At 40.9% G+C, this 18,946-nt stretch overlaps 1 protein-coding gene across 1 annotated transcript; it reads right to left on the bottom strand.

Annotated features, from left to right (window-relative positions):
* Positions 1-13,083: 13,083 nt before the first annotated feature.
* On the bottom strand, positions 13,084-15,910 carry LOC137904087 (Golgi reassembly-stacking protein 1-like). Its single transcript, XM_068748251.1, has 9 exons — positions 15,845-15,910; positions 15,495-15,575; positions 15,007-15,210; positions 14,691-14,777; positions 14,455-14,585; positions 13,936-14,068; positions 13,731-13,848; positions 13,551-13,640; positions 13,084-13,352 (listed from the first exon to the last, which is right to left on the bottom strand). Exons 1-9 carry the CDS (start codon positions 15,908-15,910, stop codon positions 13,084-13,086), a joined length of 1,179 nt encoding a protein of 392 aa, XP_068604352.1.
* Positions 15,911-18,946: the final 3,036 nt, after the last annotated feature.

Below are 18,946 nucleotides of genomic sequence, written 5' to 3'. Positions count from 1 at the left end.
TATTTATCACTTCCTTCTCTGCCTCACACTTAATGATGTGCTTGTTCTATATCACACTCATATAAGCCAAGCAGCAAACATTCTGAGGCTGATGCAATTGGATGTGGGGATGAAATTACATAACAGGCACCCTCAGAGGGGACGGATGACACTCCTCTGTGAGATGAAAGAGGACGCCACAAATAAGTAAACCCCAAGAAGAATGAATTAAATTGGTGCTGAATGATTCATTCGTTCATTCATTCATACGATTTCTGAAGCATTGCTTAAAACCGCAATAATTGGTTTTAAGAATGCAGTGATGTAATGTTGTAGCAAAATCAACCAATATAGTTAAAGCGCCAAAAAAAAGAGGAATGTTATATCTTATAATACATCGAATTGCACTGTTTTAAGTCTTTTCGAGATTATCGACATCCATCAATTCATTAATCCGAACCACAAGGGGGCAGAAATACACTCTATTTCACTTTCTCTCGTCTGACGAGCGGGTGCGCCTCCTTTTTTTAAACAAAATATACCTTAATGAGTATAACTGAACGCTAAATAACAAACGTTTGAAGCGTGCTGTGACGGTGGTAGGATAATATTAATATAAAATTGTTCTCATAAAATCAGGGAGGGCATCGACGTGTTTTGTCTTCTTCTTTATGAGATTAAAAAAAAGAGACTTTAAGGCATCGCTTTAAGCAATTCAAAATTAACGATGGATTTGAACCAAGAGTCAAAATCGTATTTTCAGACATTCAAGTCAAATAAATCGCACCAATCTCCATACTTTCTTTCTAAAATGTTTGATAAATGCAATGATTGCATGCAACGCCGTAAAATCGATTCTATTTAGGTTACAACTGGCGCAAAGAGGATTAATTTGCTGTCCTTTATTGTGAAAGAACATTCTAAATTGACATTATTTATTTTTAATGGATTTGTGATTTGCGCTGCAGAATTAGGATAACCGTGTGCAGAAAGACAAAAACATAATAATCCGCAAATATCTCACCTTGAATTCTTAGAATAGTTCCTTGGTGGATAAAACCGCTTCCGTATCATAAAGGAAGATCCCGCTTGATTCCGTGCTCGTTACATGCACGCCATCCCCCCATCGTGGAGCGCCTCCTGGAGATGCCTGCTGATGGACGCTGCTTCTGCTGCTGCTTTTGCGTCGGGTGATGGAGACGATGAGGATGATGATGATGATGAAGGAGGCAAAGAGTCGGTGCGAGAAGAAACTGTCACAGCCAGTGGTTTTCACTCCTCCTCCCCAAGACACTCCCCACCTAAACCTGCTCATGGTCGTCATCACTGGGGGGGTGGGGGGGGGGGGGTCATCAGCGTCATGATGATGTTCACAAGATTAAACCGACTGGCTTTAAGAGGAAGGTTTGATTATGTGAGAAGAAAATGTGAAAGTAGAGAACTATAATTGTACTTTATGACACATTATATCATGTGTGTGTGTGTGTTTGGCCCGCATCCATAAATACATAAAGTGTATTGATTTGTTTAATTCGGTGTCAAGATTGAAACTATTGAGATTCCCTTAATCCTGTCTGGAAGTTTGTCGGAGGAGACTTGTGAGTTTACCTGCATGGGGTAACAGGCTGGGATTGTCGTATTTGCATGATATCCAGAATGATAAAAAAAAAGTCATTTATGGTGTTGAATTGTCTTTAAAGCAGCCTAAATTTTTTCACAAGATTAGACTTCTAAAAAATATCAGGGGTGTAACAGGAAGCAGTGATAGCTTCAGCATCCGGTGTCTGTACCAGAGGAATTAAAAGAAAGAGCCGGGGGTGCGGCAAGAACCAGCCGCACCACGTTTCTTCATTTCACCAGCCGCACTGCATAATCTCATATAAGAGATACGTGAGGAAGGAAGTACTGGAGTTTCATTTTTCTTATCTCACTCAACAGAGTCATATGCTCTATTAAATATAGCTATGGCAACGTTTAAAGCTGATGGCTGATGCTCTCCTTGGAATAAATACGTATTTTAACATCTAGTGCGGACGGTGCTCGTCATTTGAAGCCGTTAGTTAAATGAATGGGCCATTTAAAGCAGATGTGAGCACTTAATGAAGACTAATTGCCGACCACAATAGGTCAAATTGTTATTGCGCCCTGTAGTGCAGCAAGTGTCGTAAATTAAAATCTAGCGCACGCGATTGATAATATGATCATTTGTGACACAGAGTAGAGCGCCGCTTAAATTACACATGATGGAAAGGTTATCTGCAAAGCATTTAAAACAAGATATGATTTGATGAAAAAGCCTCCATTATAAGTAAATGGGAAAATCCAGATGGGTAGCCAGGCGGGTATCCGGATCGCAGTTTTACCCAGACCCATCTTTAGAGTTTCATCAAGCCATGGTGAAGGCAATAATTTCGTTTCGTTCTAAATGTTCTGTTAGACTTTGAGTAAGTTAAACCATTTTGACCCAGACTTGGGGAAAATGTCACATCTTATTTTATAAAGTTTTCGTTTTCACAGTCGACTGAGGATATTATTCCTAGAAATGTCTGGCATGGAGAGAAAATGGATCGGAACCCGTTTCATTTCTGTAGGTGAGGAGAATCTTTCATTGCAAACAATAACTCAGTCTATTCCTCAACAGATTCCACATATTCATCATAGAATACATCCTGATGGATATGTTTAATACTCAGAAGTGAAACTGTAATCTAAGTAAATGGATCAATAAGCTATTGTGTTTTACACCACAGATGTGTCACGAACAGCACCCGGATGCGTAAAAACCACCTCTGGAATGGAATAACATAAACCTCAAGCAGCAGCAAAAGTCCCAGTAACTGCAGCACCTGGGAATAAGCGCGTCCTTCAAAGTCATTTACGGCGTCACTCGTCTGCTACGGAACAAGCTGTCCAGTATTTGATCTGTATGTCATATTAAACTGCCACTGTGGTTTCCAGTGAGACAGCAGCGCAAAGGGAAAAGTGATGACGCCCCCACAGCCGCCGATTACTGCTTGTGACAGCGCTGATACCAGCAGTTACAGCAAAATCTGTGGCCAGATTAATAAATGAGAACACACAATAATTAGTTAGACCAGCCAGTTTAATTAATCATCATCTACATGGCAGCGTTGACAAGAGAGGGCATTCTGAGAGTGGCGGTCAGAGAGAAAGGTACTTTGTAATGACATTTATGGAGACCCATAGCAAATGCATTTAAATCCTACTAAGTGAGAATATACATTGATGTGCAGCAGTTTTGACAAGAAATCTTGAGGAAACAGGCTTTTGAAGCTACAGTCTGTGTAGCCAAACCCTGATATGCAACTTTACCTCATTAGGCTATAGGGGTCCCCCCCCCCCCTCCCAATATCAGACTGGAAAATATTCGAATAATGCTGCCAAACTGATGCATTTTACTGGGTGAATGACGTCATGAGATGAAGGACATAAATCATGCAGAATAAATATTTGCAGGCTGATAAAGAAGCAGATAAAGCATCATTTTAAATGCTCAACGAAAATAAGAAATGCCATTGTTGCGTATAAACACTTTTGGCAACAAGCTTCATCTCCTGGTGGCCATTGCATTTTTAACAGATGGAGCTGGTCAGCACTGGCCCACAAACGAGCCTCATGCACCTCCTCAGTCTGAGCAGATGGGAGATGGATGAGCTCATATGGAGTGAGGATGCAAGACGCTGAAGAGGGAGGCTCTCTGACTGCCTGCAAGGCGGCAGCTCAGCGCTGAAAGCACTGATAAGGGGATGTTTGCTGACGTGGATATTCTATATTCAGACGATGATCAAGTGTTCATCCAGAATAAGAAGAAAATGCTACCATGTTCTGCATATTTATGCAATGCAGATGATGTATTCTAATCTCTGCCGAACATGACCAAAGGTCTGTTCTTACTCTTTAACCACACATGATGAAATATTCTTTCTCAATTAAATCTCGATTAGCTGCTATATTTTGTTAGTAGTACCCCCCCCCCCCCACACTTTGCTCCACACTCCCAAAGTACCTGCTGGTTCTGAGAGTGTGGAAAAGTTTCCTCCCACTTGCATTGAAAAAGATCTACCACTGCTCGGGAAAAACGCAGCTCAGACACAATGATGGCTGGAGTGCTTCGGCCTGACGTGGTCATCACTTCTCAAAAGCTCTTTCAATATGCATGGGTGAATGCAACGTCTTTCACATAGACGGAAGGAAACCCTCTACTAGAGAGACGCTATTAATGAGGTTATTCTTGGAGCCAGCGTGGCCTACTTAGCGTTTCCGCTCACACTGACATAACACAACTGCTGGACTTCCTGGAATGACCCGAGCTCATCGTATCCAGGAGGATCTGTTCCTTGCCAAATGTTATAATAATCCTATTTCCCTGCCTTACACTCTCACTCATTTTCCTCTATGTGAATCTGGCCCGGGGGGGGGGGGGGGGGGGGGGGGAATTCTATTTATAAGACAAGGCAGCTGTCAACAGGGAAGCATGGTAGACTGCAAAATAGGGTGAAATGGAAAATGCTATTTCTGGGACGCCACAGAGTGCAAAAAAATATGAAGCCAATAAGCCAGAAACACGAAATGGATGTGTAGTTAGGTCTTGCTGCTGGGGCCAGGCAGCAGCTCATATTTTCTAAGATTATGCGAGTCAAAGTGTTTGCAGTAACATGTATGCAAGTGTGCTAGTGAGAGAGACAGGTTCAAAGGTGGGGGGGGGGGGGGAGTGATGGGGGATACGATGAGGAGCAAAGGGAGGAGGTCAAAGAAGGAGAACTGATAAATAGTCAGGACAAAATGGAGCATGAGTCATGTTGAGTGGTGACGTAGGTAGAAGGGCCAGGTCAGGTCAGGCAGACCCCCGTCACGTAATCACTGTTTGGGATGTAACAGCTTGTTTTGATGATGATGATGATGATGATTTTTATTTTGGTTGTCAGATTGAGACAAAAAAAATTATAAATACAACTTAAACAAAACTAAACATACATTACAACCAAAAAAGGAATAGGCAGAAGCAAAGCTCTTTGAAGCCTATCCTCACATTGATCATGGCTTGCTACGGTTGAGAGATGGGTCACTTCCGTTCAGAAGTACTCATCTCAATCCCAACCTAATCCAACATTTATGAGATTAACTTGAGCACAGATTCGGATCCTCGTCTTTGATTAGTTTGATTTTTTTTTTTACTGCATTTGATTTGATCCTCGCAGACTCAGATCTTCAGGATTAAGGAATAATAACTGAAAAAGGGAAAAAGAAATTAGATTTTAAAAGCAGCTGCTGCTCTAGGCTCAGTAAATGAAAAAAAAAAACAACCTTTGAAGTCTATGATTGTGTTTTACTGTGTGTACTGTATGTGTACATTGTCTGCAGGATCATTGGAACAAACAATAATGTAGTAGCCAAAGTAGTCAAAGGATTTATTTCTAATGATCTGATTCTTTATATGATGCAAATACTGGCATGGAAAACATGATGATATATTACTACATTATATTATTATGTGTACAGTGATGGATGGTCCCATTTAAGATGATAAAAGGCATGTAATGGAAATAATATTAAATGAGAACAAATTATTTAAAATCTTGATCGAATATCAGATTTATATGTCTGTTATTAGATTTAGCAATCGTGCAGCGGTTTTTAAATGTTGTATTTTGTACATTTAGGCCGGAGATGTGCATTAACTACTGCCCACGTCTGTGTTTGCATGTTTGTGGGCGTGAGCAAACATTACCGTTGCTTTATTATTAAATCAACGGGCGATACAAAAGGCTCATGCGCCCACACTGAATAGCAGATGGAGACAAAAGCAGCGGCAGCCTGAGAGCGACATTAGCAGAGGAGATAAGCCCAGTCAGATGGCCAATTACCATGAGGGACCTATTCCATAATCCATAACATCAAAACATCAGAATGCAATATCATGTGTACAAAAGACTCAATACAGCAGATAAATAATAATAATAAATTATTCAGTTCTAGGATAATTTTCTGATCCACTTTTTAGTGTTTCAAATCAATAAAGCGTATTATATCAGATATTTACATCGTCAATGAGACGATAATAAATAAGACAATCTATGTGTCACAGTCTTTTTTCAATTTAATAAAAACAATTTTTTTTTAATCATCTCTATGGAAATGTAAGAGTTCAAAAACACTTCTTTTCCAAAAGTAGTTGTGTAATCTCATTTTTTTAAATCTACAGAACAGCAACTTTTCAAGGTTGTTGCTTTTGTACAGATTAACGTAATGAGATGTGAACTACTGGCCGAGCGAGTTTAAGACTGATGTTCCATTTGGACGGAGACGTCTGTCCAACATCATGTGACTCTTAGCGACCTTGGAATATCTGTGACCACACACAGTTTGATGTAGCCTCAAGCATCCGACCACCGAGGAGGATACAGATGTAAGGTTGCAGTAGACGCATGCAAATAGACCCTACTTAGCCTTTTCGATCGATTGATTGTTTCTGACTATTGCCACAGGCAGTTTTTAGAGTTTACAAAGGGGTCAGCAGAGAAAGGAAGAAGAGGTAGCCTCTGCGCAATCGCACAGTGCGCTATATTTATCTGTTGTGATAGTAGCATTTTCAAGATGTTATCCGAGCATTGATGTCTGAATCTACTCATAGGGATAGTGAACCATCCGGTTTTTCTACAGAGAGCTGACCACCCATTGTGCGGATGTAAGGGTCTGAGTTTATTCTCACCATGTCACATTGTAAACCTGCAAACTTCCCAGTTTCTTTTTGAAGTCGCTTGCTGCTGGGAATCTAGGGCAGGCAAGCAGCAACTGAAAGGAAGAGAGGAATCAGACACTGCCATCTGCCTAACGTCAGAGCACGCTGCCAAGGTCATGCCTTCTTCATAAGCTACATTAGCATGTTACTGAGAAAAAAAGCTCCCGACACGCAGGGAATACCTCCCAAGCGCATCCATGCTTCCCTCCAAGTATTTGAATTTTTCCATCTATAGGTTTCTGCAGAAGCTTCCCCAAAGAAGCAAACAAGCAGAGGGAGTGCACAAAGATGGGTTTGTTAAAATTCTGTTTTCAGACCTTTTATAGCACACTGTAATTATATAATATATTATATAATAATCATTGTAATTTACCAGTTGCCATAGCGACTGATGCAATGCAATCAATTTTAGTACACGTGCTGTTCCGCTGGAGACAAATGGTTCAATTACTCAGTCGATTGAAGGCACATCTGTCTGCAGGCGAAGCTGGAAAACCAGAAGAGACTTTGGTCGTCATTGTCAGAGAACACTAAACGACCGCCGTGGAAACAACCCATCAGCACAGTGAAGACCTCCCACACACACACAAAGACAGATCCGCACACATTTAATCCAGGCGTGCGCAGTGCAGTGCGCCTGATGGGTCTGTGTTGACAGAAGAAGCCCCTGATGGACTCACCTCCAGACAGACGGCCTTTTTGCCCCCCCCCCCCGCAGGCCTACCCTTTCTGATCACCACTTAGCACGGTAGCACTTTCAGGTGGAGGCAATGCAAATAAAGTCTTCACTTCATGTGTTTGCAGCGCACAAAATCGTACACGTCACCGTCTCCCACTGCAACAGGAGACGGAAGGCACCATCTGCCGATGCAAAACCTGCCTGTTCATGCGATCGCTGCAATTAATGTGACCAACTGACAGCAGCCCACGCAGGCGCTAACCGCTACTTAATGACTCGCATAAGAGCTGGTTCCCTTTTGAGTCGACGCTGCATTTAAGGGCACAACGGTAATGTGGATGCCGGCTGAACTGGAGAGCACTCGACAGAGGGCAGAACCTTTAAAAGCACGCTGGATAAATACATAAAGGTTGCACCCCCCCCCCCCCCCCCCCCAAAAAGGTTTCAGTTTTTTTTTTGTAAACCTATTTGGGACATTTGCATTGCAAGAAGATGACAACCTGCATTTGGTTCCTTATTTAACTTGAAGTTATTGTTTTCATTTAAGTGGCAACAGAAACAAGCAGACAGTACAAAAGTGACAACAAAAAAACACACGAGGCCCATAATTATATCAGGCGATGCAGCTGGAGTGTACAGCGTTTCACACATTCAGTAATGAGTGTGTCCCGATCAGCGTTAAATTCCCACAGAGCGATCCCGATTGCCGGTTGTTAATAAACATGGTCGACTAGATCCTGGGGAAGCCATCGTTCTTTAGTCAGAGACAGGCCAGATAAAAAAGGATGAAACCCTAATGCAATAAAGGCCTAAGAATTTCACTTATTTTAAAAGTGTGAAACAAATCAGTTTGGCAGAAAAACACATCTACACAGACATTAAACACATTTCATGTCTGCACCACCGTTCCCTCCAATGCCTCTCTACCCCGCTCCGTGCCTCCATTTTGCTCTAAACAGCTGACACGGCCCTTCCCTTCAGCCATACTGGCTGTTCCACCCTGTGCAAATACAGTCATTCAGGGCTATCAGGCAGATCAGTCCTTTATTCGAGCACTGACACAAAGAAGCCCAGATGAGCGATGCACATGCTGCGTTGTCAGATTCAGGCTGTTTGTGAACACAAGGAACAGTCGAACAGTCGAACAGTCGTTTCAGCTGGAAACAAATGCTGTTTGTGGAAGTGGATGACGAATCATGTGACAGAGAATTTTATCGACAGAGATTCTCTGAACCAGATGGACATTATATTTCAATCATATGTCTTTTTTTTTTTTTGCTGGATTTGCTGTGTAACAATAACGTCAGAAAGTAGGATTTATCTCAACTGAGGGGAAAATCTGATTTGAATAAAATTAATTATTTGTTTTTATTTTGTGTTTTCATGCGTGCAGTTTATCGGAATTTCCTTCTATGTTAGCATCCGTGACGATAAATACTGAATGACAATAAATTAAGTCTTATTTCTTATGTCTACAATATAATAGTAGCATTGCAGCTGCAATAGCAGACTGCTCACCACCTACATAAAATGTGTGCTAGTTTTAGAGCCTTACCCAATTGTGTAACTCGCTATAAAACTGTATCCCACTGTTTCTGACATTCAGACTAATCTTGCAGAATTCTTTTTTTTGGCTGCATATATCCTTTAGAAAATAGCATGCAATACCATGTGCATGTTATTATATATGCTGGCTGAACAGCAGGGAATGTGCTGAGTTACGTTTCACCCTCCCCACGCTGTGAGAGGACGAGCCAAACCTTTATCCTTCTGTCTCATCTGCTGCTTCTCATCAGAGCACACGGCCTCGCTGATCACAGTGTGAGGAAGTGAGAAAACTGCTGCCGGCGACATGAAGTTGCAGCAGCTTGACATTTTAGATAATCTGTGTATAAAATACAGAAAAAAACGCTGTCAGTGCAAATTGTTTTTTTTGTTGCGTTTATACTGCCGTGATGAAAGAAACAACCTTGACATTGCATTGCAGATGCAATATTTATTTTTAATGCCACCATATATATTTAAAAGGTTGTCTAAAAAGCTTGTTTTAAATATAAATTACTACTTATTTGGAAAAGAAAAAGAGCACGTAAAAGAAAACACTTCAGGGTCTTTAAATATCGACATTATCGGCAAATGTCACAGATCAATTGATTAAAGCACCTGAGGGATTGAGAGAAATGATCCGATTTCGACCATTTGCAGGAACAAAAATGCAGCATATGTGAAGCTGCAGCCGCTCTGAGGATTGGGAGAGTGGTGGCCACAGAAGAAGGGTCATGCTGACAGCACAATGGGTTCTGTTCTGTGTGACTGGCTCCTCACCCTTCGCTGAATGGCAGTTCCAGTAGGGTGCCTGAAGGGTGCCCTCTCTTTACATCCTGATTGGCTACAGCGTCCTACTCGCCTTATCTCTTGCTCTGTTGTCACCGGGTCGCTGGCACAAAGTGTACGTGATTAAAGATCCGCTTTGGGAAATGCCGCTCGGATAACAGGAAGGGAAAAGCTGTAGGAGTGCGAGATGTGGAAGAAAGCCTGCTTTTTCTTTTTTAGGTAAAATGATCACCCCTGTTGTTCATGTTACTTTCCACCAATGAGCGTTGGCGGTCATTGTGTGATTTTTCTTTCTCTGCATTCTTTCTGGAAAATATCCCAAAAAACGTCCCACAGATTTTGACTAAAAGGTTGTGCATAAGTTTAGGTTTTGACAGATAAATCAGACTTTCAGTAATAACAGAAAGCTGATGATAACACACAATTCAGAAAGGAAGAGGTTTCCAGGGTCAAGGTTCTAGTGGGGAGGCATTAATTTGGCATCCTAGCATCATCAACCTAGCGTTCGCTCTGGCGTGGGTGCTGAGTGGCACAGGACTCGATGTGCGACAGGGGCGTTGGTGGGAGAAACTCACATCAGATACGGCTGTAATATGTCTTATAAGAGAAAGACAAATATAATATTACAGGAATTATTAGCATACTAACCCATCTGTTCAACCATAGATCCCTCCTCATTTATACTAATGTTAAAATAGATTGATCCAGACATTGTTCTGAAGAGTAAACATAGTCGGGTTCTACAGCCGGCATTGGTTTCCTTTGACAAGAACATTCTGTTCCATCTATAATGTATGGCATTAAAAGATGTTTGACTTTGATAGTGACTGCAACTTCCTGCAAATAAAAGCATATATCTTATGTGAAAAGATGAGAATAAAGTCTGTTATGGACATAAGGACATTATTCCCCTTTATTTTCCTGTCATCTCTGTACTCACACTAGGTATCCGACAACAGTACCACATGTTTGGCGACTAAGGACACACATTTAATGATAGCTGAGCCTGTGTATTCTTATTCCTGTCTGCTGCAGGAATAAGAATGACACTGTGAAAGGAAATGAGGAAAACAGGAGCAAACACATATCCCTGCTGATAAAGGCAAGAGGTAAAAAAAAAACACTGCATGTCTTAATGAGTTCGGGCCCGTCAGAGAGATAGCCCTTCTGCATGAATGAAGACAATTAGGGTCTGAATATTAAGACAGAAACCTATTCAGATTATTTCCAGGCCCTGAGATGCTTACTGTGAAGATGGCACTCCTTTGAAAATGCAGCTCCTAGCACCTCTAAATATAGAGATATCCCAGATTAGGGTGGGAAACAGAAGTCTGTGAATGCGGTCTGGAACTTGGAACGTAAAGCAAGACAGACGTATAAACGCGTCATTAAAATGCTACATTTAATTTCACATCCAGATTTAATCTGATTCTGATGGAAAAAAGAAATTACGACGTTACGTTGAGATGTGGTTGAAGCAATTAAACTCATTTTCCAACACTCTTCATTTCAGCCTTATCTCTGCACTTTCTTCCACCCTCTCCTTCCATCAAAGCCCCCCCCCCCCTTCCCCCTCTCATTCTCCTCAGCTATTCTATTTCACAATTTGTCATGCTGCAACGACAGGCTGAGGCAACGCACACTATGCTGGTGCCTCTCGGGTTGAGATAAAGCAAGGCTGACAAGCGGGTCCGGCAGCGTCACACTGTCCCTTTGAAACAGCCCCGGAATAAGGAGGACAATAAAGGCGAAGCATGTTCCTTCAAAAGGTGCTCGCCTTGGCTGCTGGCTTGCGCCTCCGGCAGCATCTTCAAGTACTACCTTAATGTTGCAATGGCAACAAAGGGAAGGAAACGGCACCATCACCCTGAGGTCTACAGTAAAAACACAGCCCAGCTCCGCACTGTTAATACGAAGCTTGGGTTTTTATGTTGATGCTTAGGAGCTGGGAGAAGCAAACACCATCTTAAAAACATAATCCCTGCTACAACGCACACACTGAGGGGTGCCAGCTCATTTAAGAACACCTCTCGCTCTCTGGATACACACAAATCCCCCTGCCGCTTCTTTATCACACACCCCTACACAGTCATTCACTGCCCATCCCCCCCCCTTCTAAATGAAGTAGGACCCTGGTAAATAATTGAAGAATATTCCTACTTTGCTACTTCAGCACTATGTTTGGTTATTCTCATATATATTGAGAATACATAGAGATTTCTTTCATGGATCGATGCAGCCCAAGAGTCAGGAGGACAAGGATCCTCGAGTTCAAAGGACAAAATGAAATGCAAACATCAATGATTTCTCTATTTTACAGAATTCAGTGCCCTTCACTTTCTTCTGAATGTGTTTTGAACAGAGATATCATATACAGCTTGTGGCCAGAGATGAGAAGATACAGCATTGGATGCAATGAATGGTACAAATGATGCATCTATTAATTGTACTGATTTCAAATTGGAGATGTGATCTTTGTAAAATCATTGCACAGAAACATCTTATGAGTGAATATACAGCAGACATAATTTGATGCAATGGCAGAAAGCTGAAGCTCCTCTGATCCAGGGCTTTTGCTGCCACCTGCTGTCTGAAATCGATACCGCATCCACACCCACACCTGATAGACACAGCAGCACACAAACACACAGGCTAATCTCGAGCATTACCTTTTAATCAATAATTTCCTCCATCCATAAAAATATAAGGCAAAATTCACATAAAGACCCCCCCCCCCCCCCAAAAAAAAGAGAAATCCAGAGAAGCCTCTAAAAGGCTCATTCATTTACACCAAAGGAGGGCTATTTAAAATGTGATATAAGGCAAGGAGGCTTTCATTCTAAATGCCTGAGATTGCTCTCTTTTAAACCCGCACATTGTAAAATATAAATAAAACCACTCTAAACTTTCTTTTAACTGGGTTGCATACTATTTTAGCGAGACAAGACAAGATGTTATTCGCCCTTGGATTTCTTGGTTTTTTTTTTGTGCAAACTAGAATAATGTCAAACCGAGACTCAAACTCAACTGAGGCTTCACCCTGCTTCAAGCTGAGACAGGAAGTATTATTCTACTATAAAGTACATTCAGAAAGTTTTATCCATTCATGCGATTTCCAGCAAACTAAATCATTTATTTATGTGCAAATCCACATGCAGTAGTGGCACCTGTATGTATGTATGTATGTATACGTGTGTGCAAACTCTCATAAATTTAAACAATAATTTCTCTGCTGCAACTTACAATCATAATAGAAGCTTTGTGTATCGTAATGTGCTCTAAATCTCTAATGCAACTCAGTAGTAAGTGAGACAGCGCACTCGTACTGCTCTTAATTGTCTGGAGCAGCCGTCTCTGACCGCTCCCCCTCCATAACATTGGTGAAACTTGAAAGCTCAGAACTAGTATCCTGCACCTCGGAGACATTCGTCTCACTCCGGTTTTCTGTGGTGAGTTCAGTGCCCATGAGGTCATTCGCACTCTCTGTGATAAGAGAGGCAGCGGCGACCGTGTCGATAGCATGCTCCTCCTCAAGGTCCTCGGTATCAGAGTCTTCCTCTCTTTCTGGAGAGGAAGGTCTTTGGTTAAAAGATGAGGTATCTGTCAAAATAAGAAAAAAAAGGAAAGATAAAGAAGTATGCGGTGTATCCATGGCAATGAACACAAGTCGCTAATTGTGATTAGCATTTCTGTTTTAAGTCGTCTCATCCATTTTGTCATGTACAAATGTAAAAAGAAAAAAATGCTAGTGATGATTAACAGAAACACAAACACAACAACAATAGCTGGCTTACTTACCCAAGGTACACTGATCACCAGAGTCTCCTCCATAATTAGAAAGCATAGAGTTTTCACCAGAGTCACGGGTGGAAACCATTTCTGACAAGTCTGGACAAAAAAATATTTATTTTAAGCTATGTGGGAAAAAAAAAAAAGAACAAGTCACATCCATGCGTTTTTGAATTTAAACGTGTTTACCTAAGTCTACGGCCGCTTGTGTGGGCGAGGTCACACACAAGTCTCGCAGAGCTCCTTCAATTTGATCAAAATGCACTTCGCCGGCAATCGAGCGGCTACATTCAGTTGCCGAAGGCACCTGAGAAAAGAGCTTTAAACTGGGGAACAAAATCCAACAACGGGTTCCAGCAAAGAACATCCAATGAAAGAAATGCGAAGGCTGTACCTCTGTTTGGTGAAGCAGCTCTCCGCTACTGCCCGTCATCGTGGATGGAAGACAGTTTTTGTTCTGGGCATTTGGCTGAACCGGACGTGTCGGGATTCTGTGCAGGTACCCATAGCCAACGCCACAACCTAAGCTGCAGGGTAAGACAGAAACTTTAAGCGTATAATGTCTCTATACATAAAGTGGGAGGAAAAGGGACGTTAACCTTTTGGAATTCCGTGGATTTCTCCATTAACTTGGTATAAAATGAAATCTGAGCTTCATTTAGGTTAAGGTAAATATAACACAAATATAATGTGCCTGAATGAGTGTTCAATAAAGATCAGATATTTTTGTGTTATTCGTTTAGGTGCATATATTTGTTACTACCCTTGATTCAGATGAAGAACAGATCACATTTTGAGCAAAGATCACACAAGCGAATGCAGAAAACCATAAAATTCCAAAACTCTTCACATACTTTTATTTGCCACAGTATACAGAATTATTAAACGCCACCTTAGTTCAAAGATACAGTACCTCCCCTCTCCTCCCCACGCGCCATTCGGAGTCACCACTACCTCTCTGCATTGGTCGGTCTGTGTGTTGTACACCAGCAGCTTCAGAGGCTTCCCCTCATTGGCTTCAACCAAAGAAAAGAAATCCTCAGACTGCAACGGGTTGCGCAGAAACTATTTCAGATTACGTTTCGCCATTTTGTCTGTGGGTGCTTGCGTGTTTTCATACTTATTTATATACATTAAATAAAAGCTTACATCTTGCAACATCTGGTCGGCGCCCACGATGAAGTCATCCTGAGCGATGAGCCCGGCTAAAGCTGCGGGAGAACTGGGTTCCACATCCTGAAATACATTTATGGAAAGAAAACCACTGCCTGTTTTACATAAAGGTGACAACATACTTATTAATACACAATATGTATATTCAGGGGCAACAACCCTATGATTACATAATAATAAGATGGGATAAAGTAATTAAGAACCTTTATTAACTGTGACTAAAAGCAAATGTTCCAGCTACTAGCTCAAAGTGTTTAATAACAGATATGACTAGATATTGTATTTGACTTACCAATACATGCCAAATATTCTCATTGGCTCCTTCACAGCTGCAGAAGCGAACACTAGCACCCAGCAGACCCCGACCGCCCCACATATTACTGGGTGTGACCTCCAGCTCCCTCACGCGCTGGGTTTTAGAGTTGTACACCTCGAGTTTGACGGCTTTCTCCATGTTTGCCTTTAGAAGATCTTTCAGCAAGTCGTTTTCTTTGTTCTGGAGAAACAGGGAAGTACTTGGATACGCAAATCCCTTTGAAATAAAAATAACTTGAAACTAAATCATAACATTGAATCAGATTGGGACTATTTTTCCTCCTAAGGCCATAATATTGGCCTGATAAGAAAGAAGTAGGTTCAGGAGGTCAAATAGAAAAATGAGGTCTAGAAGTTTGACATCTCGCCTTGTCCCGTTCATAAATGTGAAGCCATAACCATTCATAAACAAAAAAAAAAAAAAATCTCATTTGGACAGTCTAAATGGATTGATGTGACCCTTACAAGTCTGGCATTTCCCACTGAGAGAATGAAGTCAAAGAAGGGCTCCAGCCCAGCTCTGCGGGCAGGGGAGTTCTCCTGGACCTGGAGTGAACACAACAGTCAAAGCTAAAGCGAAGCAGTTTCAATGCTAGCTAACGTCAACGTCATCGCGGGCGGACATCATTGTGTAGTTCAGGACTTAATACACTTTAAAAAGAACATTTACATTACTGCTACTGCGTCCTTACACAAGTACTTGCGGTGACAATATCTGTCAAGGACGAGTTAAAACTACACGGAAACAAATAATCGATCATGGTCTAGACTAGAGTACACGAACCACGTCACCTCCGCGCAGAGCCGCGTCTTACCCCGTGGACGTGATAGCCGCTCTGAGCTCCTCTGTCTGATAAAAACGAGCCCTGCGACAGTCCCATTGTCTCGAACAGTTCACGCTACTTTCTGGCTAGCTAACTAGCTAGCACCTACCTCCTACGGCTACAAACGCAAAGATTTGACAGCTCGAGGGCCAGACGGGAATAATAAATAGAGATGCCAGAAAAGTCGAGCTGCGGTTCAGGGTTCGATTAGCCGCTCTTGACGAGGTGGCCTATGTGGGGTTAAACTTGCAAATCCATCGTAAAAACAAGATCTAGTCATTTATACGTATATTTTGGCATTTTTTGAGCGTTTGGAAGTTAAATTACGCTCTATTTTGCCTGATGCAGGCAGTTTTCTTTCTTCCTTAATGAAAGCAGTTTGACTTATTTCTTTTTTAGAGGTAGAAAGTCTTGTCTGATCTGTTCAGAATATTTCGTTTCCTATTCCCTACAATGATTTTGCAAAACATAATTTTTAAACTGTATTTTCTAAAATTCTGTGAAAGGCTGACAAAATAGACACTAAAAAAAAAAAAAAAATTACATTCTACTTACCTTTGCATGATCTTCAATCTGGATCTCTTCCGACGTCCCAGGGCAATTCTGGAGGTCCCTTGAGCTGTTTCAGTGCAACCAGCCAACGAAGCCCACTGTCCTTCACCAGAGTCTCTACCTTCTATGACTGGAACTTTTCAGTAAGTCTCCTTTCACCTCCTTGATATGGGTTTGATCATTTCATCATATGTGGTCGGTGTCGTTCAGATGGCTGACCTTTATTTATTTGCATATTTTTCATGTTGCATAAAATGTTTTTGGAAAGTGTTCTATCCAAACTGACGGGAAACCAGTCAAATAAAATGAATATGAACCTGTAATTTGTGTGTTTGTTGTTGTTCCATATTCTGGCAGAGGGTGGCGATAGAGACCCATGACTAGACTAGGACCAGTCTGTTTCCTCTCAGGCTTGTTGTGCTTCTGGTCTTTTCTTGTACTTTCTGTCTGGGATTTTTTGTGTTTGCTTGTTTATTGGACACATTTTGTGGTAAAGCTCACAATCAGTGTGAAAATGGGGAAGTTTTGTGAACACGATGTTGGAAAGGAAACAATTTGTTCCTTTGCCCTTCGAGCTTTGACCAGAAGGCAGAGAAAACTCTTTTTTTTTTTGCATCCAAAGTCAGAACATGAATTTCTACTTGGTTTAAACTGCTTAGGTGACATGGAGGCAAGCCCTTTCATCGTCAGACCTACGTCTCCTGCACTGAATGGCTTAACAAGAACCACATTTTCTAAATTGTAGCCAAATGTGAGCAGTCACTGGCCCATCTGGAAATCCTGTGATCTTTTAATCACGCTGATCAAACAGCACAGAAACATTCCATTGGTTTCCACACAAAACAAAAAGAACGTCAATTCACCTCATGCGAGCGTGATCTGTCCCCCTGCCCTTAGAAATATGAAAGCCTCAGTGACAGTCGGTTCAAACTTGAAACCATCTGAATGTTCTTCACTTCAGAAGTCGAGACTAAAATATCCCTATTTCATTATTCCACAAAAAAACAATAGAATATTATCATAAGTTTGATCGTTATTCTAGAACAATTTTTTATTACAAGTTTTTTTAAGGATTCTGAAGACACGTTAAATTAGATGCCAAAAGCAGCATTATTCACTCTCAAATAACAATAAAGATTCTGGATTCTCAGATACGTATTATTACTTGGATTTAGAGCACAATCTGAAGAATGCCGGATTCCATGGCGATGTCATTGTGTAACTTTTGTTCCACGTGTAGTAGGATTTATTTGTGAAGTTAGAAACAAAAAAGAACTGCCCCTCTCCTGCAAAGGTAAAATATAACCACAATATAGTGGATTTACTTTAAATCTTACTCATCCATCCGCCCTTACTCCGCAGGACCATTCAAGCGGAAATATGTACAACACAAAAGGCAAAAAATAAAAAGTAAGATGCAGTTTTTGAAAACATTTTTTTAAAAGCTGTACTGTAATACATTACACAATGATAAACACTCACTGTTGCCATTTCTTCATGAGAATTGATGTTTTGTACAGGAGAAACAAGTGTTTGCTTGCAATAAAAAAAATGAAATAAACAAAATCAGTGCCCTCTTCATGGCATGAGAACATATATTGGATGGATTTCAAAGTAATGAAAAACACAAAAAAAGCGAATAATACATATCCATTGTGCGTTAGCACGTTTCAAAGTATACAATTAATCAGAACAAGTTTTAACAAACAGGACCTGCATGCATAAATTCTAAAGGATCCAGCTGTAGAAAGGGTGCGATATGTACATCAACTCTCTGGTGTCCGAAACCATTCACACAGGTGAGAGGAGAATCACCTTTGAAAGTTCTTCTTCTAAAATTAATGAGGCAACTCGTCACATTTCAGGGTTCACTGTGCAATAAAAATTGTATAATATATGCAGTTCTTATCCACAATGCCCTCTACGTGTGTAATTTATAATATTATTGAACCCAAGTCACAGACTTCCAAAGAATTCAGAATAACAATCAAATCGATCTTTGCAATTTACTTCGTGTTAGTGGCATTTTTGTAAAGATTTTTGGCTAAAAATATCAAACCATAAGACTTGCCTATGAAAAACACTTCAGAATGCTAGAGATCAATAACCTCCATAAGTAGACATTTCTCTATAATTCATATATCACAAAGTTTGTCCCAGATTTGAAAATGACTCATTTCGCCCTCTTAATAAAATATTCAATTTGTCTGTAATTATTAGAATTCCTTTTTTCCAACCCACATAAATTAGTTACAAAATATTAGTGTAATTTTCTATGGTTACATCGTAGGCAGCGAGACAATAGTGATTTGGGAGATTCCACAGTTTTCAGTCCCAAAGCTTACATGGACTCCCCTCATAAGCAGGCACATCCAGTAAACGTCACAAAACCCCATGTTATTGCCAAAATGTCTTAAATTAAATTAACTAAATGAAATGATGACATAATAAGTTACCAAAAAATTGTTAAATGTATAAGCGAATATTAAATACTAAAATGGACTCGCGGTCCCGCTTCCCATAACAACGCCTTAATGCGAT

The sequence above is a fragment of the Brachionichthys hirsutus genome, chromosome 14 (genome assembly GCF_040956055.1).
Source record: "Brachionichthys hirsutus isolate HB-005 chromosome 14, CSIRO-AGI_Bhir_v1, whole genome shotgun sequence".
In the NCBI taxonomy this organism is placed as follows: domain Eukaryota; kingdom Metazoa; phylum Chordata; class Actinopteri; order Lophiiformes; family Brachionichthyidae; genus Brachionichthys; species Brachionichthys hirsutus.
This window is presented reverse-complemented; position numbering and strand designations above follow the sequence as displayed.